At 38.8% G+C, this 23,999-nt stretch overlaps 1 protein-coding gene across 1 annotated transcript; it reads left to right on the forward strand.

The window, feature by feature from the left end:
- Positions 1-4,816: 4,816 nt before the first annotated feature.
- On the forward strand, positions 4,817-23,820 carry LOC115506157 (cytochrome c oxidase subunit 6C). The gene is made up of 4 exons (XM_030304024.1): positions 4,817-4,914; positions 5,941-6,067; positions 13,701-13,829; positions 23,699-23,820. Exons 2-3 carry the CDS (start codon positions 5,954-5,956, stop codon positions 13,812-13,814), a joined length of 228 nt encoding a protein of 75 aa, XP_030159884.1. The 5' UTR covers positions 4,817-4,914; positions 5,941-5,953; the 3' UTR covers positions 13,815-13,829; positions 23,699-23,820.
- The last annotated feature ends 179 nt before the right edge of the window (positions 23,821-23,999 follow it).

Consider the following 23,999-nt stretch of genomic DNA (forward strand, 5'->3'; position numbering starts at 1 on the left):
GAATTAAAAAGTTTTCAAGTGTCCTATCTCAGAGTGATAATTTATATCTTTTGGCTTTGTTGTGCCCTCTTAGAAGTTAAAATATGGTATTTCCATATTCTCTTGGTTTGCTTGTTTTTTCTTTTCTATCTAGTAAACTTTGATTTTTCCCCCTTTCTGTATTATTAATGCAGTTGAGTTTAACATGACTCTTTCAGTTAATAGCTTCATTTCATAGAGGGCTTTATCAAGTCAGAACATCTCTATGTAGAGCTTCTGTGGATGATGTCAGCTCAATTCCAGGAAAATTGTTTTTAATTACTGCTAGCTCCGAAGTAGCCAGAAAAGCACAACATCTGGCACTTAGCTGTTTCACAGACCTCATTACTATTAGTCTGAATTAATAACTTCTTAGATTTTCTAAGTGGGACCTAGGAGGATATATCTACTCAACTAAACAGAAATGGAAGGTTATGAAATTATCTACTGATTTGGGGAGTATCTTTTGTGGCTTCTTGGGACTATACTCTCAGCCATTAGGGATAGCAACACAGAGCACAGAGTAGGTGCTCAACAAATCATCACAGACTAATGAGTGGTGTTCACTGAGGGAGATTTGTTCCTCTGGAAGCACTCTCCACAGCCCTGGTATGGGACGAATCCCACTCTAGATTCTATTCCCAGTTCTTCTATTTTTCTACCACTGTAATCCTCAGTGTCTTAATCTAAAAAAACAGTCCCTGGGGCACCTGGGTGGCTCAGTCAGTTGAGTGTCTGACCCTTGATCTTGGCTCAGGTCATGATCTTGTAGTTCATGGGATCGAGCCCCACATTGGGCTCTTTATTGACAGTATGGAGCCTGCTTGGGATTCTCTCTCTGCCCCTCCCATGCATGTGCACGCACACTCTCTCTTTCAAAAGAAATAAACATTTAATTTAAAATATAAAAATAAAAAACAAAAATCCCTGTTCATCTCATGGGATTATTGAGAGGACAAAATGGAAACACAAAAGTGAACATGTTTTGCAAACTACTGGATGCTTCATACGGCTTACAGATACAGTGAGGCAGTAGCTCAGTCTTGGGATGGCGTGAAAACATGTCCCTGATCCACATACAAACTTCAGGGAGTCCAGAGTCCCCTAGAATATAGTACTTTACCAGCCTAAGAAGCCTTGAGGAGGTGATGCCTCAGGGAAAACCCCTCCTGAGGGCCCCAAACATCCAGGGTTCCCTTGGGCTAGCAGCTGAAGGGCTCTTGAGCAGCAGACAGGTTCTATTACAAAATTTAGGGCTTCTCTAGAGGTCAAAGGTGGGCCCAAAGATGCCCCTAACATGGATAAGCCATTTTGTTCTAACTTAGGAGAAAGTATGGTGATCAACATAGCTTATTTCCAGTGTCCCCCCACCCCCTTAATGTCCCCATTTCCTCTTCACACTCTCATGGTCTCTATCACTTAATCTGTCTCAGCATTTACACACACACACACACACACACACACACACACACACACACACACCCCTAACTAAAACAGACACATTTCTTAACCTCTTCTACCAGTCAGGACAAGCTAAGTTTGTCTATAGGACCAAACAACCCCTGAATCTCAGTGGAATAACACACTACCATACCATTTATTTCTCACTCACAGAGTCTGGCCAGTGAAAAATAGTAGGAAGGTTCTGCTTATCTTAATCTTTCTCAGATCCAGCTGACATAAGTGCCATTTCAATCAATACTTCCCTTATAACAAAGTCAGGGCAAAGAGAACATGGCAGACACACGTTGTGTTGTAAAGCTTCTACCCAGAATTGATGCATGTCACTTCCACTTCTATTGCATTGGCCAAAGCGAGTCATATCCTAACTTTAAAGGCATCAGGGAAGTATAGTCCTACCATATCCCTGAGAGGAGAATAGAGATATTTTTTAGATAGTGCAATCATGACTATGCCTTTTGTGGTAGGCAGAATAATGACCCTTCCAAGTTGGGTTCTATGGCCTAATCCCTGGATCATGTTATGTTATGAAGCAAAGGGGAATGGAGTTGCGGATGAAATTGAGGTCGCTAATCAGCTGACATTAAAATAGGAGGATTATCCTTGATTATCCAAGTAGACCCAATGTAATCACAAGGGAGATTATGGAAGAGGGAGGCAGAAAAGAACAGAATGGGAGATGTGACATCGAAATCAGGATCAGAGACATGCAACATAGCTGGCTTTGAAAATAGAGGAAGGGGACCATGAGCCAAGGAATGTAGGCAGCCCCTGGAAGGTGGAGAAAGCAAGGAAACAGAGTCTGCTCTAAAGTGTCCAGAAGGAATACAACCCTGCTGGCACACTGATTTTAGTCCAGTGAGACTTGTTTCAGACTAATGAACTACAGAACTGTAAGGTAACAAATTTGTGTTGTTTTAAGGTAAGTTTTTCGTAGTTTGTTACAGTGATAATAAGAAACAAACATATCTCTCCTTTAGAAAATCACATTTTTTTTCTAACTATAAAAGAAAGCCATGATCAAACAGAGAATACATAAAAGTAGACAAAATATAAAAAATTATCCCCAATACAAGTTTCTGTTGTGGGCTCTTTTCAATACTATTTTCTACATATCCAAACATATGTATATTTTCATGCGTGTGTTACACAATTAGATCACACAGCATAGTTTTGCAGTCTGCCTTTTTATTTAGCAATAGATCTTGAGCATTCTCTTATGACTAAAGTGTTTTTTTTTTAATTTTTTTTTCAACGTTTATTTATTTTTGGGACAGAGAGAGACAGAGCATGAACGGGGGAGGGGCAGAGAGAGAGGGAGACACAGAATCGGAAACAGGCTCCAGGCTCTGAGCCATCAGCCCAGAGCCTGACGCGGGGCTCGAACCCACGGACCGCGAGATCGTGGCCTGGCTGAAGTCGGACGCTTAACCGACTGCGCCACCCAGGCGCCCCATGACTAAAGTGTTTTAACTATGCTGTCCAATAATACATGTGGCTATGAGAAACTGAAATGTGGCTAGTCTGCATTGAGATGTACTATACTTGAAAAATACACACAATATTTCAAAAGACTTAGTATGAGAAAAGAATGTAAAAATCTCATGAATAATTTTTATATTGACTACGTGTTAAAATAATAGTAATACTAATATACTGGGTTAAATATATCATTAAAGAAAAAAGGATGTCATTTTAGAGAGGAGAAAGCAGACTTAGAAAGATTAAGAAATTTCCCAGCCAGGAGGTCATGAGCTGGGACTCAAATACAGGTCTGTTAGGATCCAGAACAGAACCCACATTTGCCATCTTTTCTATTCACCCCTATAATTCAGGTTCTATTCATGTGTCACCTTGGATTATTGTGATTGACTATGTGCTTCTCTACCCATCCAGTGTTCCTAAACCACCAATAAACACTCCATCCAGGCTAAGCTCTGTTCCCTGAGTGTGTCTGTCTTTGCCATAGTCTTCTGACCAATTTTGTCTCTTAGATTTCTCCACTTATCTAGGCTTCTCCATTAGACTGAGTTTCAGCTCCATTTCCATTTCTTCCATGACTTCCCTGAAGCCTTCCCTGAGTATTCAATACACAGCAATCCCTGTAAATTCTGAAATTTACTGTTTTCTCTCTGGGCCAGTTGTGGGAGTGTGGATGGAAAGAAAATAGGAACAGGTTACAGCCTGGGAAAACCCTTGTAAAGATTTTTAGTGGGGTAGATGGTTGACAAGAGGTCTGAAAAGAGTGTTACTGAGGTACAAACCCACTTTGGCCCTCAATTAGCATCTTTTCTATATGGCTGAAAGGTCTCTCTATAGAGTGTCTGTTGAGAACAAAGAGTCCCTGACAAGAATGTACCTCCTTGAAGATTTGTCCTACTATATGGCAGAGCCTGGTATATAGTAAATGCTCAATCAATATATGTTTAATCTATATCATGTATATTTTGTATCCTAGTGTATCTTCCACAGTGCTTGCTGAGTTGACTTAAAGAACACTGTAAATCAAGGTTGTTTTAATAAAAACCAAGCTTGACACCCCTAAGGCACAAGCACATTACCCCTACACATCACTTTCCATAAACTTCCAGTTGTCTTCCTTTAAGATATTTGTCTCTTGGGGTGCCTGCGTGGCTCAATCAATTATGTAGCCGACTTCAGCTCAGGACATGATCTCCCAGTTCCCGAATTCAAACCCTCCATCAGGCTCTCTACTCTCAGCACAGAGCCCACTTCGGATCCTCTGCCCCCTGTCTCTTTGCTCCTCCCCCATTGGGTCTCTCTCTCTCTGAAAAATAAACATTAAAAAGATACATGTCTTTTACTAAAAACCCCACACAAATATTCCTTGTATTAGCTCTGTCAGGAGGGTAATTGTTTCATTGGGTCATGTCTCTGTGGAAGTGCCCTCCACTTGGGATTAATGTAAATCTGTTTATGTCTGTCTCATCAGCAGGGCTCTGAGGTCCTAGAACTTGGCTATCTTATTCACCCTTTACCCAAACCAAACGATTATTCTCCTGAGGGTAGTTGTAATGTAAATGGCAGTTTGTGCACACGGTTCGCGCACTCCATGGGCCCAGAATGATTTGTTCTGTATTTGTAAGGTACATTTTAAAATATTCACATATTAACTATCTTTGTATTCTCTAATAAATTCATACCAACTATGTATATGAGTAAGAATAAAATCTCCAATTTACTAAGAAAACCAACTCAGAAGGTCAGGTGTTTAGTCTAACGTCCCACAGGGAAGAAACGAACCACACCCTTGAACTTCAGCCGTGAGCGGCTGGAGGAGCGCTGGAGGTCTTTTGAACTCTTCCGGCTACCGTCGCTGGGTCCTCTCCGCTGCTTCTGCGCCTGCGCTCAGCTGGACCGCCGTCCATTTCTGTATCAGTTAGGAAGGACGTTGGGTTTAAGGTTGGTGTAGAGGTGAGTGTTGTTGTCGTCTGAGCTCTCATAACTGCCGCATCCCGTTGCCTGCTCTCGCTCTGCCCTGGAGTTGAGTTGCGCTTGCATCTCTGCGGTCAGGAGCTTCTAACTTCTCGCTGGCTCGACCCCTGCACGCCCCCGCCGCGGCCTCTGGAGGGTCGCGCGGGCTGACCGCCAGCGCCCCCGGGGGCCGACTGGGCTGCAGGGGTCTGGAGGAGGCAGCTGGGCTTCTAAGGCGGCCGGCCCGGACCTGGTCTCTGCTGTGTTTTTCCTCCAGTTAGTGTGACCTTGGTTAGGTCATTTCATTTGGCCCCAGCGTTTTCACCTGTGCAAAGGGAGGGGCGGTTTCTTCTTCAGGCGGTCTTGAGGCTAAGGGGCTACGTAGGGGAAACAGCCAGCTGCGTCGGCGCGAGGTCGGTGCTCGCTGCGTGGTAACGTTGGTGATTCCACTCTCGGGAAGATGGAAAAGGGTTGCCGTGCCTGGTGGAACGGGGAGGGGGGTGGAAGGTGGGCGGGCGTCCGGCAGCCTCCCAGCGCCCCGGCCGCCTTGGCGGAAGGTCTGTGGGGCCGCGCCGCGGTCACTGGGTGGGCCCTGGAGGTCACGGCTGGGCTCCTGCCCGAGTTTAAATCTTTCACCGCGTGACCTTGGAAAAGTCTCCTTCGTGTGCCCCAGTTTTCTCGTCAAAGAAGTGGGAATTATGGGCTGATAGTTCGCACGAGAGTAAACGCTCTAAATGCGTTTGCACTTGTCAGTCTAGAGCCACTGCTTATCTTTCCTGGGGTCGAGATAATTTTGTTTGTAGTTTATACTTCCTGCTTTCTGTTGTTGGGCCGCAATGATCTGGTTTGTTTAGGGTCGTCGTTCAGCGTGCGACCATGAAGCAGACTAAGCTTTTAAACACCTTAGGCTTTGTGGGAGGGATCATGCCTGTGCCCCTCTTGGTATTAAAGTGCGTTATTGTAAGGATCCCTTAGATATCTTTTTATGTTCTCAGAGTTGTTTTTATTATTATTTTATCTTTGAAGGAGAATAACTACCATGACTTCCGGTGCTTTGGCGAAACCTCAGATGCGAGGCCTTCTGGCCAAGCGCCTGCGATTTCATATTGTCGGAGCGTTCGCTGTTTCCCTGGGGGTTGCAGCTTTCTATAAGGTTTGTATGTTTGATTTCTACTTTGTGCCTATGGTCCAGAAAATGTGTTTTAAATTTGAAAATGTATTTTATTTTCATAAGTAGTTCTGAGGCTTTTAAAGAAACTCCCTCTTTAATGTTCTCCCTTCCCCTTTCCTCCCCTTACCTCAGTGCGGCAGGAAAATACCTCATATTCTCTAGATAGCTTGTTCTTCAACTTTAAAGGAAGCAGTATTAGTTTTTAAGGGCTGCCAGACAAAGTACAACAAATTGGGTGGCTTAAACAAATTTATTTAGTGTTCTGGGGGTTGGAGATCCAAGATCAGTGTGACTGCAAGGTGGATTTCTTTTGAAGCCTCTCTCCTTGGCTTGTAGGTGGGTTTCTCCCTTTGTCTTCACATGGTTCTCTGTGCTACTGTGTTTTTGTTTGAATTTTCTCTTGCAAGGATGCTAGTCATATTGGATTGGGACTCACAAACCTCATTTTAATTTACCTCTTTAAAGACCCATCTCTAAATCTGGTTACATTCTGAGGTATTAGAGGTTTAAGATTCCAACGCATGAGTTTTGGAAGACACAGTTCAGTCCATAACACAAGGATATAATTTTATTAAAGCAGAGGGATGTCAGGAAGGCAGTAGTTCTGTTTGGTAAGTAACCTTAATGGATTTGTTGCCATAGAACTGCATTTTAACGCTCTGTCTCCTGTGAATTTTAACATTATGCCCTTTGGGTTTTTCTAAATAATTTTTTTGTATTGTGGTAGAATACACAAAATGTAGCCATTTTTATGTGTACAATTCAGTGGTATTAAATACATTTATAATGTTGTATGACCATTGCTACCATTCACCTAGTTTCATCTTGTAAAACTGAAACTATACCCATTTGACAGTAAACCCATCCCTTCCCCACTCCCAGCCCATGGAACAGTTCTGCTTTCTGTGTTTTAATTTGACTGCTCTAGGTACCTCATGTAAGTGGAATCCTACATTATGTTGTTTTTGTAACTGGCTTATTTCACTTAGCATAATATCCTCAAGTTTCATCCTTGTCATAGCGTGTGTCAGAATTTCCTTTCTTTTTAAGGCCAAATAACATTCTATGGTATGTTGGTACCACAGTTTGCTTATTCATTCACCTTTGATGGACACTTGGGTTGCTTCCATGTTTTAGCTATTGTGAATAATGCTTCTATGAACATGGGTTACAGGTATCTCTTCGAGACCCTGCTTTTAATTTTTTTCAGTATATATCCAGAAGTGGAATTGATAGATCATTTGGTAATTCTATGTGTAATTTTTTAAGCAACCACCATGCTGTTTTCTGTGGCACCATCTTACATTTTACATCCTGCTATCTTTGCTGTTATCTAACGAGTTTTTTTTCTGTGTGGAATTTTTAGGGTTTTCTACATACATCATCTGTAGACAGATGATTATGCTTCTTCCTTTCTCATTTGGATGCCTTTTATTTCTCTTTCTTGCCTAATTGTTCTGCCTAGAACTTAGAGTACTGTGTTGAATAGAAGTACAACAGTGGACATCTTATGGGTTATGTGGAGGTAATTTCATTCTGTTCCTAGATGGGGTGTTCTTTTTTTCATCATGAAAGGGTATTGACTTTGTCAAATGCGTTGTCTGCATTGAGATTATTGTGGTTTTTTTTCTCTTTTATTCTTTTAATGTGTATTACACTGATTTTGTATGTTGAACCATCCATGCATTCCAGGAATACACTTCACTTGGTAATGGCGTACAGTCTTTTTAATATGCTGCTGAATTCAATTTGCTAGTATTGTGTCAAGGATTTTTGCATCAGTGTTCGTGGAGGATATTGGCCTGTAGTTTTCTGTGTTTTGTCTGGCTTTGGTATCAGTATAATGCTGGTCTCATAAAGTGAGTTAGTGTTCCTCTACTTCAGTTGCTTGGAAAGATTTCAGAAGGACTGGTATTCTTTAGGTTTTTTTTTTTTTGTAGAATTGACCAGTGAAGTCATCAGGTCCAGGCTTTTCTTTGTTGGGAGATTTTTGATTACTGATTCAATATCCTTAATAGTTATAGTTCTATTCAGATTTTTTCTTTCTTTGTAATTTAGTCTTGGTAGGTTTTGTGTTTATAGGAATTTATCCATTTCATATAGGTTATCCAGTCTGTTGGTATACAGTCGTTCATACTATTCTCTTATTATCCTTTTTATTTCTGTAGAATCTGTAGTATTCATTTCTGATGTTAGTAATTTGAATCTTCCCTCTTTTTTTCTTTGCCCATCTTGCTAAAGGATTGTCAATTTTATATATGGTTTTGAAGAACCAGTTTTTTGGCCTCGTTGAGTTTTCTTTTTTGTTTTCCTAGTCTCTGTTTTGTTGATCTCTGCTCTAATCTTTATTATTTCCTTTCTTCTAGCTTTTGGTTTATTTTGTTCTTTTTCCTAGTTCCGTAAGTTATAATGTTAGGTTGTTGGTTTGAGATCTCTCTTGTTTTTAATATGTGTGTTTATAGCTAAAAATTTTCCCCCCTTAGCTCTGCTTTCACTGTATCCCATAAGTTTTGGTGTGTTGTGCTTTCATTTTCATTTGTCTCTAAATATTTTCTAATTGCATTCCTGATTTCTTCTTTGATCCATTGGTTGTTTAAATGTTTGTTGCTTAAACTTTATAGTTTTGTGAATTTTCCAGTTTTCCTTCTGTTACTGATTTTAATTTCATCCCATTGTGATCAGAGAACATACTTTGTGTATCTATCTTTTTAAATCTGTTGACACTTAATTTGTGGCCTGTTTAGTCTATCCTGGAAAATATCCCATGTGAAATTGAGAAGAATGTGTTGTCTGTTGTTGGGTGGAGTATTCTTTGTATAGGTGTTAGATCGGGTTGGTTTCATGAGTTAAGTCCTCTGTTTCCTTACTTAGGTCTGGTTTTATCTGTTATTGAGATTGGGCTATTAAAGTCTTAACTGTTATTGGAGAAATATTTTTCTCTTCATTTCTGTCAGTTTTTGCTTTATATGTTTTGCTGGTGTTACTGGGTGAGTAAATGTTTCTAAATGTTATAAGTTCTTGCCTTATTGAAACTTTTATGAATAAAGTCCTTTCTCTCTTGTAATTTTTTTGATTTGAATTCTACCTTGTCTGATATTAGTATAGCCACTCTCTTTGGTTACTGTTGACATAGGACATCTTTTTTCACCCTTTCCCTTTCAATCTATTTGTGTCTTTGGATCTGAAATGAGTCTGTTGTAGATAGCATATATAGTTGGGTCATTTTTTTTTTACGTTTATTCATTTTTGAGAGACAGCGGGAGCAGGGGAGGGGCAGAGAGAGAGGGAGACACAGAATATGAAGCAGGCTTTAGGCTCTGACTTGTCAGCACAGAGCCCAACGTGGGGTTTGAACCCATGGTTTGTGAGATCATGGCCTGAGCTGAAGGTGGATGCTTAACTGACTGAGCCACCCATGCACCCCTAGTTGGGTCATTTTTAATCCACTCTGCAATTTCTCTGAGAATTATATATGTAGAAGGCTTTGCATGTCCTAGTCTTTAATGTCTGGCTCTGAAAAAGAGAAAAATGAAGGGGCGGGGGGAAAGGTGCTCTATCCTTTTAGGTTTCCTGGAAATTGCTCAGGTGAAAAAGAGTCTGGCGGGGGCGGGGGGGGGGCAACAACAGTGGCCACCTGCCTGTTGTATGCCTTCAAGAGATCCAAAGTTTCAGGAAAGTTACACTAGACACATTGTGCTAGTGCAGTTGTATAGGTTGGGAGAGATTCCTGGTGTTTCCTATGCCACCTTTTTCCCAGCATACTCTATATGCTTTATATTTCTCTAAGTCTCCACATTACATTTACAACTTTTTTCTATAAAAATGTTTATGGTATTACATGTGTTTATGACCATGTGTCATAGTGGCCCATGAGAGAATTAAAGGTTTGCAACGCTTTGTACTTAATAATTTTAGTGTTTAGTTCTAGTATTTTTTAGTATATTGTGAGCCTCATTAGAGCAGGGTGCTTTTTTTGTTTACAGTGGCACCCCATTGTCAGTTGGCTGACCCACAAATAGATGCTTAAAAGTATCTGTTGAATAAGATGTAGTATCTAAAATTCAGTACAGTGGTAGATTGTATAGAGTTCCAGGTGCTTCGGAGTATACTAAGTGTATATACCTCTAAATATGTGTCTTTAAAGAAGTTAGAGTCAAGTTGGGGGAGGTGAAAAAATTAGGTATTCTTGCAAGACAGTAACAATGAAAGAACATTTCATTTCCCAGAGCTGTTCTGGAGCAGCTTATATACAGTTTGGAAGAATAAAGGTGGGAGAGAAAGGACCCTGTCCTCCATGTACTCGGGATCTGTACTCTGATAGTTGATTGATGTCTTTGTTTCAGTGGGAGAGAGGGATATTGTGGGTCACACTGTGGATCATAGCTCTTTGAAAGAGAAGGTAGAATTTGTGCCTTGAAAGGGTGAATTTGAAGTGCTAAGGGGAGGGAGAACAGCTTGAGGAAAAGCACTAAGAGGTCTTTGCTTTGGGCCCCTTTGAAGAGACAAGCACAAAAAAGTAAATAAACTCTTTGCTCCATGAGATCTTTTCTACCTGGCATATAGTGGGCATGAAATAAATGTGGGAAAAGGATGGATGGATGAGTAAATGAAGTGGGGGTAAGGAGAGAAATTTGGGGGACTCATTTCTTCACTCTCAGTGTCCTAATTGTTACTATCAAACTTGAGGCCTTTGTAACTTGTGTGGATTCTTGCCGCCTTGAACCTTGGCTTCTAGAATAGATCTGTTTGGGGTGCATAGGTGGCTCAGTTGATTAAGTGTCTGACGCTTGGTTTTGGCTCAGGTCATGATCTCACAGTTTGAGCCCCATGTCAGGCTCCACACTGTTAGTGCTTGGAATTCTCTCCCTCTCTCTCTCACCCTCAACTGCTTGCATTGCTTGCTGTCTCTCAAAATAAGTAAATAAACTTAAAGAAAAAAAAACCCAGAATAGATCTGTTGTGTCATTGGGTTCCTGAATGCCCAGTGTGCAGTGGCTTTCAAATTTTTGTTCTGTAGTAAATATATTAACTACTGGCTGCAATCTTCTAAATTGGTTTCATTGCTTACTAATGGATCAAGGATGATTTGCTGAAACTTAGTTTTGATTTTAAGATACTTTCTGATTAGTCCTTTCTGCCTTTTCATCCTCTTTCCAGCAGTCCTACTACACCCTGTTCTCCAGCCCTTTGTAAGTAGTTGCTGTTACCCAATTCTGCTTTCTCCCATGAGTTTGTATACAACAGTAATGTCTTCATCTCACCGCGTGGCAAATTACAGTTTATCCTCAAGATTCTCAAATGTTCCTTTATGGAATTGCAGCCTATTCCTCCAGATGCGTTGGTTGTGCTTTGCTAGGTTCTCAGTCACTTGGTACCAGACTGTTTTTTACAGTATTGGGCACATTGTATTTTAAAAAAAATTTTTTTTTAATGTTTGTTTATTTTTGACAGAGAGAGAGAGAGAGACGTAGCATGAGCAGGGGAGGGGCAGAGAGAGAGGGAGACAATCTGAGGCAATCTCCAGGCTCCGAGCTGTCAGCACAGAGCCTGATGTGGGGCTTGAACTCACAGACCGCCAGATCATGACCTGAGCCAAAGTCAGACGCTCAACCGACTGAGCCACCCAGGTGCCCCTGGGCACATTGTATTTTAAATAGTACTTGCTTTAGGTTGTGTCTCTTCTACTAAATTAAGAGCTGGGACCATGGCAGACCCATGGTCCATCTATTCTGAATGAAAAGTTTTAAAGTTTGCTTGGTAGATTAGTCAATGTTTGTGTACAGTTAGTGTTTGATTGGATGGAAAGTTCCCAAAGCACTGAGGAATCCAAATTCTTATTAAAGAATTAAGGCAGGTGTAAACTTGATTCTCTTGGTAGATGCTCGCTTCCTTCATTTCCCCTGTCCAGTTAGTGTAGATTGCTTTGTTGATTTGGCCTTCATTCTTAGTTTGACTTATACTCACAATTTTAATCAGCTTTTATGCTTTTTACATGAAGTTGCCCACCAGTAAATCATTTTTGGTTAAGTTAATCTGCTAAGTCAAAATTCATGAATATGGGTTAGATTTTGAGACAAGACTTATCCTGAAGGGATTTTCCCCTGTAGGTAGAGCAATTACTGTTATATAAATTGGGCTTGTTCTAAATTTTCAGGTATTAGCTTATTTTGTGTAAGGCCTCAGATATAGATTTTATGGCTTTCAAGTAACTCATGGTGTAGTGGATCTAAATTAATAGTTTTTTTTTTTAACTACCAGATTTTTGACCTAAAAAGAGTCTAGTTCAAGTGTAACAAAACAAAACAATTTAGGTAGAGCTGTAACACCCATTTGCTGTTATTTTTTGGGTTCACTGAGCCTTTTACTTTATTTTTGTCTGCCTTAGTGTACGATGTTTTTATTTTTATTTATACATTAAAAACAATTTTTTTAATGTTTATTTTTGAGAGAGAAAGAGTGAGAGCAGGGGAGGGGTAGAGAGAGAGGGAGACACAGAATCTGAAGGAGGCTCCAGGCTCTGAGGTGTCAGCACAGAGCCTGATGCGGGACTTGAACTCACCAGCCATGCCATCACGACCTGAGCCAAAGTTGGACGCTCAACCACCTGAGCCACCCATGCGCCCCTAGCATACCATGTTTTTAAAAGGAAAAATATTTTTCTTGTTCTAACAAGAAATGCTCAGTTATCTTCTGGGTAATGGGCTGGCATTCAGAGGGTTGCATTGGGGCTCCTGCCTCTTGGTCTCCCTGGAAGAAAGTAGTTGGGAATTTAGATAGGAGGTGAGGCAGTCAAACTTGTCAAGTAAAGGGCTCTTACCATATTCATACCAAGTGTCATGATTCTGTGTATGTCTGCAATACCTTAATGGATGTAGTTTGGCACTTGACGAATTTTTGCTGTTTTTTTTTTTATGCAGGATGGGATTTGATTTTGTATTATATAACCCATGCATTGAAATCCAGTAGGTAATGTTTTGTGGAAAATAAAACCTTTGCCAAATGAAAGACCTGGGTTTGAATCCTGGCTGACCCATCTACCAACTAGTGCTTCTTCCTAGACTTTAATCAGGTTACTTAAATTCTGAGTTCCAATACCTCATCTGTAAAACAGTTCAATATCTATTCTAAGGGCTTAAATGATGTTGAAGTGTAAATTACCTGGAACTGTTCTTACCAGATAGAAAGCTTCTTGTGCCTTTTAGAGGCAGGTGGGTACTGAATTGATCTCCTTTGAAATTAATGTAATTTAAATTGAACCAGAATATTTTAGCATGTGTCAGCTGTGGGGATATTTGGGTTTTGCTGGAGGGAAGGCAGCTGTCTTCTCCCTAAAACCTTTTAGCTTTCTGGGTATCTTCATTTGGCTATTACCAGTGTACACACTCACACCCAACAAAAGGAGTAATCTGTCCCCAAGCAAGGAAGGCCCCTCTTGCTGAGTAGTTTCCATGAGGCTCTTCCTTTCCATCTGTGTCAGTGCTTCCAACCTTTGTCTTAGGAAATACAGAGTTCAAGTTAAAGGTGAACGAACACAAACATTATGATTTGTGTTGTCTTTGGATATTGTTTCTAATGATTTAAAAAATAAGCCCTAATGGGATATGTTACGTTTTAGTTTGCTGTGGCCGAACCAAGAAAGAAGGCGTATGCAGATTTCTACAGAAATTATGATTCCATGAAAGATTTTGAGGAGATGAAGAAGGCTGGTATCTTTCAGAGTGCAAAGTGATTTTGGAATGTAAAGGTAATATAGCTGTTTGAAGTTACTGTTTAAAATTTTTTAAAAATTGTGGTAAAATACAGATTGTTAAGTACCTTCACATTGTTGTACAACCAATCTCCAGAACTCTTCATCTTGCACAATTACCCATTGAACTACTCTCCATTCCCCCCATTCCCTGGCAGCCACCACTCTACTTACTGTCTCTGAATTTGACTACTCTAGGTACTTTATTTAAGTGGAAACATACAGTATTTGTCTTTTTGTGATTGGCTTATTTTACTTAATATAATGTCCTCAAAATTCATCCGTTTTGGTATGTGTCGGAATTTCTTTCCTCTTTAAGGCTAAATAACATCCCATGGTATGTATATATCACATTTTGCTTTTTCATTCACCTTTGGTGGACATTTGGATTGCTTCCACCTTCTGATGATTGTAAATAATGTTGCTGTGATGTATGTAAATACCCCTTTAAATTCCCTCTTTTTGATACTTTGGAGTAGGTACCCAGAAGTAGAATTGTTGGATCATATAGTAGTTCTATCTTTATTGTAAGGAACCACTATACCGTTTAATATGGCAGCTGCACCATTTTATACTCAGTCGACAGTGCAGGAGGGTTTCAGTTTCACTACATACCTTGCCAGTACTTGTTTTCTTCCCCCCCCCCCCCCAGTAGCCATCCTAATGGATGTGAGGTGGTACTGGATTTTGATTTTCATGTTTATTTCCCTAATGGTTAATGATGAGCATCTTTTCTCATGCTTGTTGACCATTTGTATGTCCTCTGTAGAAATGGCTAATCAGGTTCTTCCCCCATTTTAATCAGATTGGGGTTTATTGTTGCTGAGTTGTAGTTCTTCAAACTCTTGTCAGATACGTGATTTGAAAGTATTTTCTCCCATTCTAAAGATTGCTTTTCACTTTGTTGATTGTGTTCTTTGCACAGACATTTAAAATTTTGTTGGGGTCTAATTTATGTAATTTTTATTTTTGTTGCCTGTGCTTTTGGTGTCCTATCCAAGAAATCTGCCAAATTCAATGTCATGAAGCTTCTGTTATGTTTTTTTTCTTTTTTTAAATTTTTTTTTTTTTTTTTTTTTTTACTGTTTATTCATTTTTGAGAGACAGAGTGCAAGTAGGGTGGGGCAGAGAGAGAGGGAGACACAGAATCCAAAGCAGGCTCCAGGCTCTGAGCTGTCAGGACAGAGCCCAGTGCAGGGCTTGAACCCATGAACTGCAAGATCATGATCTGAACCAAAGTCGGACACTTAACCGACTGAGCCACGCAGGTGCCCCTGTCATGTTTTCTTATAAGTTCCAGTGTCTTGAAGCTTCTCTAATGTTTTCTTACAGGTTTTATAGTTTTAGCTTTTACCTTTAGGTCTTTGATTCATTTGAGTTAATTTTGAGATAAGAGATTCAAAAAGGGTCCAACTTCTTTATTTTTTGTGACTATCCAGTTTCCCAATGGTGTTTGTTGAGAAGACGGTCCTTTCCCAAGTGGATGGTCTTGGTACCTTTGTTGGTAATTTTTGGACTGTATATGTGAGGGTTTATTTTAGGCTCTGTTCTGTTGCATTGGTTTATATTTACGTTAGTACCACACTATTTTAATTACTGTAGTTTTATAGTAAGTTTTGAAATTAGAGATTGTTTTGGTTATTCAGGGTCCCTTTATAGTCTCTCTGAATTTTAGGGTGGATTTTTCTACTTCTGCAAAAATGCTGTTGAGGTAGGGATTGCATTACATATGTAGCTCACTTTGGACATCTTAGCAATTATAAGTATTCCACTTCATGAACATGATATGCCTTTCCATTTATTTGTATCTGTAATTTTTTTTCAGCAGTGTTTTGTAGTTTCAGTGTATAGGTCTTTTGCATTTTTGGTTAAGTATTCCTGTGTATTTTATTTTTTTGGATGCTTTTATAATTGGAATTGTTTTCTTAATGTTTTTATGATTATTCATTGTTAGTAGATAGAAACACAACTGACTGTTGTGTGTTGATTTTGTATCCTGCAACTTTGCTCAGTTAGTTTATTCTAAGTACCTTTTTCTTTTTCTTTTTTTTTTTTTTCCCTGTGGAATCTTTAGGGTTTTCTACATATAAGACCAGGTCATCTGCAAACAGATAGTTTTACTTTTTCCTTATCAATTTGGATGTCTTCTTTCTTTTCTCTTGCTTACTTGGTTTGGCTAGCCCTTCCAGTTCTTTACTGAATAGAAGTGGTAAGAATAGGCATCCTTATCTTTTTCTTGATCTTAGAGAAAAAGCTTTCCGGCTTTGACCAGTTAAGTATGATATTAGCTGTGGCCTTTCCATATATGGCTTTTATTATGTTGTGGTAGTTTGTATTTGTTCCTGATTTATTATTTGTTTCCCTGTACTGTTAATTTTCATTTGCATGACTTGTTTTGTAAGTGGAAGTATGTACCTCTTAAAACCTTTCACTTGTTTTACCCATCTCCCTATTACCCTCCCCCCTTACATCTGCTTCTGTGTGTTTGTTTCCTGACTTGCTTCCCTTAGCATAATATCCTGTAGATTCATTCATATTGTTGCAGTTGGCAAGATCTCATTCTGTTTTATGGCTGAGTAAGAAGTGTGTGTGTGTGTGTGTGTGTGTGTGTGTGTGTGTGTGTGTGTGTACCCAGTAGTGGAATTACTGGATCATATGGTAATTCAATTTTTAACTTTTTGAAAAAATCTCTGTACTATTTTCCACAGTGGTTGCACCAATTTACATTCCCACCAACAGTGTACCAGAGTTTTCTTTTCTCCACATCCTTGCTAACACTTGTTATCCCCTGGTTTTTTGATACTAGCATTCTGACTGGTGTGAAGTGATATCTCATTGTGGTTTTGTTTTGCATTTCCCTAATGATTAGTGATACTGAACATCTTTTCACTTATCTGTTGGCCTTGTATGTCTTTGGAAAAAATGTTCAGGTCTTCTGTCTATTTTTAATTGGATTATTTGGGGGTTTTTTGGTGTTGAATTGTACATGTTTTTTATATGCTTTGGATATTAACCCCTTATCAGATACTTAGTGTACAGATATCTTCTTCCATTCAGTAGGTTGCCTTTTCATTTTGTTGATTCTTTCTTTTGCTGTGCAAAAAAGCTTTGTATTTTGGTATAGTCCAAATAGTTTATTTTCGGTTTTGTTTCCGAGACATGTCCATAAATATGTTGCTAAGGCTGACATCCAAGAGATTACTTTCTATGCTTTCTTCTAGGAATTTTATGGTCTCAGGTCTCACATTTAGGTCTTTAATCCATTTTGAATTTATTTTTGTGTATGGTATAAGAAAGTGGTCCAGTTTTCCCAGCACCATTTATTGAAGAGATTGTGTTTTCCCCCATATGTACTTGCCTCTTTTGTCATGTAGATTAATTGACCATATAAGTGTGGATTTATTTCTGGGCTCTACTCTGTTCCATTGATATGTGTGTCAGTTTTTGTGCCAGTACTATACTGTTTTGATTACTGTTGCTGTGTAAGATATTTTGAAATTTGGAATTGGTAACTCTAGCTTTGTTCTTTCTCAAGATTGCTTTGGTTATTCAGGGTCTTTGTGGTTCCACATACATTTTACGATTATTTGCTCTAGTTCTGTGAAAAATGCTCTTGGCATTTTGATAGAGATTACATTGAATCTCTAGACTGCTTTGGGCAGTATGGACATTTTAACAATGTTTATTAAGTCTTGAATCCATTAGTATGGTATATCTTTCCATTCAATTTCTTTCATCAGTGTCTTAGTTTTTAGAGTGTAGGTCTTTCACCTCCTTGGTTAGATTTATTACTAGGTATTTTGTTGAGTGTATTTATCATGAAAAGGTATCAGATTTTTCAGTTGAGTTTTCTCCATTCAGATGATGTGTGGTTTTTGTTTACTTCTGTGGTATATTACATTGATTGTAGTGTGTTGAATCATCAAGAATAAATTCCACTTCCTCATGTTGTAAAATCCTTCTAATGAGTTGTTGAATTCTGTTTGCTAGTATTTTGTTAAGGGTTTTGCATCTATATTCATCAGGGATATTCTGTAGTTTTCTTGTATTATATATTAGTCTGGCTTTGGTGTTGGGGTAATGCTGGCCTTCTAGAATGTTTTATATTTAATGAAATTATCAATCATGTTTTCACAAGAGGAAACATAGGAAATGGTTAGGAAAACATAGTAGGGGGCAGTCTCCCCACCCAGAAATGTTTAAGATGTTAAAACAACCTCCTCCTCCTCCTCCTCCTCCTCCTCATCTTCTTCTTTTGGGAAGGAGCTTGAGGAGGATTGGTGTAAATTCTTTAAGGGTTTGATAGAATTCACCTGTGAAGCCATCTGATTCTGGATTTTTCTTTATTAGAAGGTCCTTACTAGTTATAGGTCTGTTTAATATTATCTGTTTCTTCCTGATTTATATTTTAGGAATTAATCTGTTTCATGTAAGTTGTCTAATTGGTCAACAGAGTTGTTTATAGCATTGTTTTACAATCCTTTTTATTTCTGTGAAATCAGTTGTAATGTTCCCTTTCATTTCTGTTTTTAGTTATCTGGGTCTTCTCCCTTTTTTTTTTTTTTCTTAGCCTAAAGGTTTGCCAGTATTGTTGATCTTTGCAAATAACTGGCTTTTGATTTTGTTGATTTATCTATATTATTGTAATTTTTACTATTTCCTTTCTAGCCTTGAGTTTAGTTTTTCTAGGTTTTTAAGGTGTTAAACTTAGGTTGTTGATTTGAAATCTTTCAAGATTTTCCTTGTGATCTCTTTGACCCATTGGTTGTTAAAAAGAACACGTTTAGGGGTGCGTGGGTGGCTCAGTCGGTTGAGCGTCCGACTTCAGCTTACGTCTGACTTCGGCTCAGGTCATGATCTCACAGTTCGTGAGTTCGAGCCCTGCGTTGGGCTCTGTGCTGACAGCTCAGAGCCTGGAGCCTGCTTCTGATTCTGTGTCTCCCTCTCTTCCTGCCCCTAACCCACTTGCCCTCTGTCTCTCTCAAAAATAAATAAACATTAAAAAAAAATTAAAAAAAGAACATGTTTAATTTCAGCATTTTTGTGGGTTTTTTTATTTTCCTTCTTGGATTCATTTCTAGTTTCAGTCCATTGTGATCAGAAAAGACAGTTTGTATAATTTCAGCCTTTTAAATCTATTAAGTCTTGTTTTGTGGTTTAACATATGGTCTATCCTGGACAGTGTCTGCACTTGAGAAAATTGTGTTTTGTGGTGGTGTTAGGTAGCATGTTCTGTTCTGTACCTGTCAGGTCCACCTGGTGTGTAGTGTTGTTCAAGTCCTCTTGTCTTAATAATCTTGTGTCTAGTTCTTTAGCCATTACAGTAGTTCCCATTTATCCATGGTTTTACTTTCGGCCATTTCAGTTACCTGTGGTTAACTGTGGTCCTTTAGATGATCCTGCTCCTGAAATATTGTCAGAAGGTCAGTAGTAGCTTAATGCTACGCCACAGTTCCTATGTCATTCATCTCCCTTTACCTCATCTGGTAGGTGTTTTATCATCTTACATCACAAGAAGGATGAGTATGGTACAGTAAGATATTTTGAGAGAGACCACAGTTAAATAAATTTTTTTACAGTCTACTGTTAACAATTAGGAAAGTCCTATTTTGTTAGTCTCTTCCTGTGCTTAATTTATAATTTAAACTGTCATAGGGATGTATATCTAGGAAAAAGCATAGTATGTACAGGTTTCAGTACTATCCATGTTTTCAGGCATCCACTGCAGGTTTTAGAATGTAGCCAGTGGAGGTCTTGGAATGTGTCCCCAGTGGATAAGGGGCAGGGACTACTGTACTGAAAGTGGGATATTACATTACTATGGAGCTGTTTCTCCCATCAACCTGTTAGTGTTTTGCTTTATATATTTGAAAGGTCTGGTGTTTGGTGCATATGTAATTGTTCTGTCTTCTTGGTAAATTGACCCTTCTTTATATAATGTTTTTGTCCCTTGTAACTTTTGACTTAAAGTTTTGTGTGATGATAGTACAGCCACTCTTGTTCTCTTGATTATTATTTTGTATGGAATATCTTTTTCTATCCTTTCACTTTAGAACTGTTTGGTGTCCTTAGATTTAAAGTGAATCTCCTGTAGACAGCATATGATTGGATCCTGTTTTTTATTTATTCTGCCACTCTGTATCATTTGGGAAGTTTAAACCATTTATATTTAGGATGATTACCAGTAGGGAAAGACTTTTGCCATTTTATTGTTTCTGTAGAACAGCTTTTTTGTCCTTCCTTTCCTCTCAATGCTTTTGCATTTAGTTTTTTTTGTTTTTTTGTTTTTTTTTTCTTTGTAGTGACATGTTTTGATTCCCTTTTCGTTTTCCTTTTGTGTAAATTCTATAGATATTTTCTTTGTGGTTACCTTTGGTATTTTCTAGGACATGCTAAAATTACAGTAATCTGGGGCACCTGAGTGGCTCAGTCAGCTAAGATTCCGGTTATTGATTTTGGCTCAGGTCATCATCTCACAGTTCATGGGTTTGAGCCTTGTGTTGGGTTCTGTGCGGGCAGTGTGGAGCCTGCTTGGGATTTTCTCTCTTCTTCCCTCTCTGCCACTCCCTTGCTCATGCATGCTTTTGGTCTTTCTCTCAAAATAAATAAATAAAATTTTTTTTTTAATGTTTATTTTTGAGAGCGAGAGACCGAGACAGAGTGCAAGTGGGAGGGGGAAGAGCGACAGAAGCAGGCTCCATCCAGGCTCTAAGCTGTCAGCACAGAGCCTGATGCGGGGCTTGAACCCACACCCATGAGATCATGACCCGAGTCAAAGTCGGACGCTTAACCGAATGAGCCACTCAGGCACCCCAGTAAATATATTTGAAAAAAAAAAAATGACAATCTATTTCAGACTGATATTTTCAATCGCAAATAAAAATTTTACTCTTTAACAACTCTCCTCCCCCACTTTATTAGTCACAAATTATATATAGCATACTCGTTAACATAGATTTATAGTTTTTTAATGCTTTTTGTTTTTTAAATCCTACAAACTTAAGAGTTCTGAAACAATTACAGTGATGCTGGTTTATATTTGTCTATATATTTACCTTTACCAGAGAACTTTATATTTTCACATGGCTTCAAGTTACTCTTTAGTATACTTTTGTTTCAACTTGGAGAACTCCCATTGCAAGTCTAGTGAGGAACTCCTGATACTTTAGCTTTTTTATCGAGGAGTGTCTTAATTTCATCCTCATTTTTGAAGGACAGTTTTGCTAGATACTGTTTTTTGGTTGACTTTTTTGTGAGCACTTTAAATATATCATCTGACAACCTTCTGACCTGCAAGGTTTCTGCTGAAAAATCCACTGATAATCTTACAGAGGTGATGTAGGTGATGAATCGATTTTCTCTTGCTGCTTTTAAGATCCATTGTCTTTGGATTTGAGAGCGTGATTATAGTGTCTTGATGTGGGCTTCTTTGAGTTTATCCTACTTCCAAGTAACTTCTTGTGTTTGTATATTCATTTCTTGCCTCAAATTTGGGAAGTTTTTGGCCATTATTTCTATAAATAAGCCTTTTGCTCTTTGCTTTTCTGGGAGTTCCATAATGCATATATTGATGTTTGTGATGATGTCCCACAGGTCCCGTAAGCTTTGTTGTTCATTTTCTTTCCTTTGTGCTCCTCCCAGACTCAATAATTCAAATGAACTTTCTTCAAGTTTGCTGATTCTTTTGTCTGAGTCTGCTGTTAAACCCCTTAGAGATTTTTTTCACTTCAGTTACTGTGTTTTTGTGGACCATAATTTTGATTTTTTTAAACAATTTTTCTGTTGATATTTTGTTTGTATATCATTTTCCTGATTTCATTTAGTTGTCCAAGTTCTCCTTTAGCTCATTGAGCAGTATTTAAGACTGTTGTTTTAAAGTCTTTTTAGTTAGAGGCTTGTATTTCTTTAGTGTCAGTTTTTGAAAATTTATTTTGTCTTTTGAATAGACCATATTTCCCTTTCTTTGTATGTCTTTTGTTGAAATTAGGGCATTTGAATAATAGCCACTCCCTCCCCATCTTTGTGGATTACCTCCATGCAGGGGAAGATCTTCACTAAACAACCCAGCATAAAGGCTCAGGGTTGTCTCACTTTTTCTGGAGATACATCTTTCTTGAGTGTGTGTGTGTGTGTGCACGTGTATGCATGCATTTTTGTTCCAGTTCTTGTATATACTCAGTTGCTTTTTAAGTGTTAATTTCTCTAAGAGTCTCATCCTGTTTCCTGTATAGAGTGTTAGCTGTTCTGTTTTATTCCTCTGCCCATAGTCTCTTGCCCATAGGTGCCTGTGAGCCTGAAGGTCCTCTGTAGCTCTTGTGTCCTGGGACCCACCACAACTTTCAGCAGCTTGCAGTCTGATATCTCAAGTATGCCACACAGTTCCGGTGTTCTGAGATAGGCAAGTTAGAGAAAAGTCCCTTGGGAAGCTCTCAAACAAGTCAGAATGTTGTAAGCGATTTTTATTCTTTACCATCTGTCCTGAGGGAAGAGCCAGGAATTGTCAGTTTCCTCCTGAGCACATTGTGCTGCACCAAGGATGGGGTGGGGCAAGAGCAAGGAAAAGAAGTCCATGATATTTCCTGCCGTTTTGTGTGTTTTTCTTGTTTTATTAGTGTTGGTTGCTGTAGCTAATTTTTAAGTTTATTTTTTGAGAGAGAGAGAGAGTGGGGGAAGGGCAGAGAGAGAGGAGAGAGAGAATTCAGTGTAGAGCCCTTCACAGGGCTTGATTTCACAAACTGTGAGATCATGACCTGAGCTGAAATCAAGAGTCTGACGCTTACTCAGCTGAGCGACCCAGGCACCCCTGTAGTTATTTATCTTAAAGGAACTATCTGAAATCAGTTGGATGTATGTATGAAGTATCTACCATATAACTTACGATAGAAAAAATAAGAACTTTATTTCTAAAGGTTGGAAAATTGATAAGGAATTATGATTTTTCTCATACTATGGACTATATTATGTCCATTAGAAATGCTATTCACATAGTAACATGAGATTACTATATAATAGAAAATATTTTATATAAAGGGTATGCTTTTTTTTTTTTTTTTTTAAGTTTGAGACACAGTGTGAGTGGGAGAGGGGCAGAGAGAGATGGGGAGAAAGAGAATCACAAGCAGGCTCCACAGTGTCAGCGCACAGCCTGATGCAGGGCTGAAACTCACCAACTGTGAGATCATGACCTGAGCTGAAACCAAGAGTTGGATGCTTAACTGTGCCATCCAGGTGCTCCAAGGGTGTTTTATGTTTAGTAAAAATTACACAGGGAAGAAAAAAGACTGGAGGTAAAAATAAAAAGATCAAGAAAATATTAATGGTTCTGTATTGCATCTTAAGTGCTGGTTTTCTTATAACTTTGACATTTTCATAGTTACCACAGTGTGTATGCATTTCGTAATCAGATGTTAACAGGCTAATTTTTAAATACTTGTTAGTTTTACCTTTTTTTTTTTTTTTTAAATGAGAAGCTGATTGTGTTTAAAAACAGTAAGAAAAAAAGATTTGGAGACAAAGATAGAAATACTCTTTAGAACAGACTGGCTGCTGCTTTTCAGAACAGTATGTGGATGTGAGAAGGGAATGGAGGAGAGTGGACTTGAGAGGGAGGAAAAAGGCAGAATTTGGTGAATGGAAAGAAGTCAGAGTAAGGTGTCATATACCCAAAACTGGTTAGGATGGTCAGGGACCTTGGCAGAGAGTGAACCTGGAGCCCAGGCTGCCTGAAATGATTTTCTCTTGGGCAAAAGGTGAGTGAGCCAAGTGTAGGCTCCAGTAGCAGGAGTAGACCTTATGTGACCTTAAGGGTGGTGAGGTGTTAGCAGAGAATGCTTGTCATTAACTAAGCCACTGTGTTTTTTCCACAGAATTTCTTTGGGTTGAGTTCCATGGAAGTTTGTCACTGACCTGTGTTCCAGAAGTATGAAACATGAATATTGGGTCATGGAATAGTTTGTCTTGATAAATAAACTAACAGATACTGTGGACAGTAAGTCTTTGCTCATTTATTCTTATTGATACTTCAGTGTGCTTGCATCAGAATTAAGAGATTTTAACTGTGTGTATTTATGAACCTTAGGAAGATAACTTGATTTCAAGATTTCTTAACGGTTTCATTGTTTTAGGATATTTTTTATTGCTTTGAGGTTAATTTCACTGAAATACTGC

The sequence above is a fragment of the Lynx canadensis genome, chromosome F2, assembly GCF_007474595.2.
Source record: "Lynx canadensis isolate LIC74 chromosome F2, mLynCan4.pri.v2, whole genome shotgun sequence".
NCBI classification, from domain to species: domain Eukaryota; kingdom Metazoa; phylum Chordata; class Mammalia; order Carnivora; family Felidae; genus Lynx; species Lynx canadensis.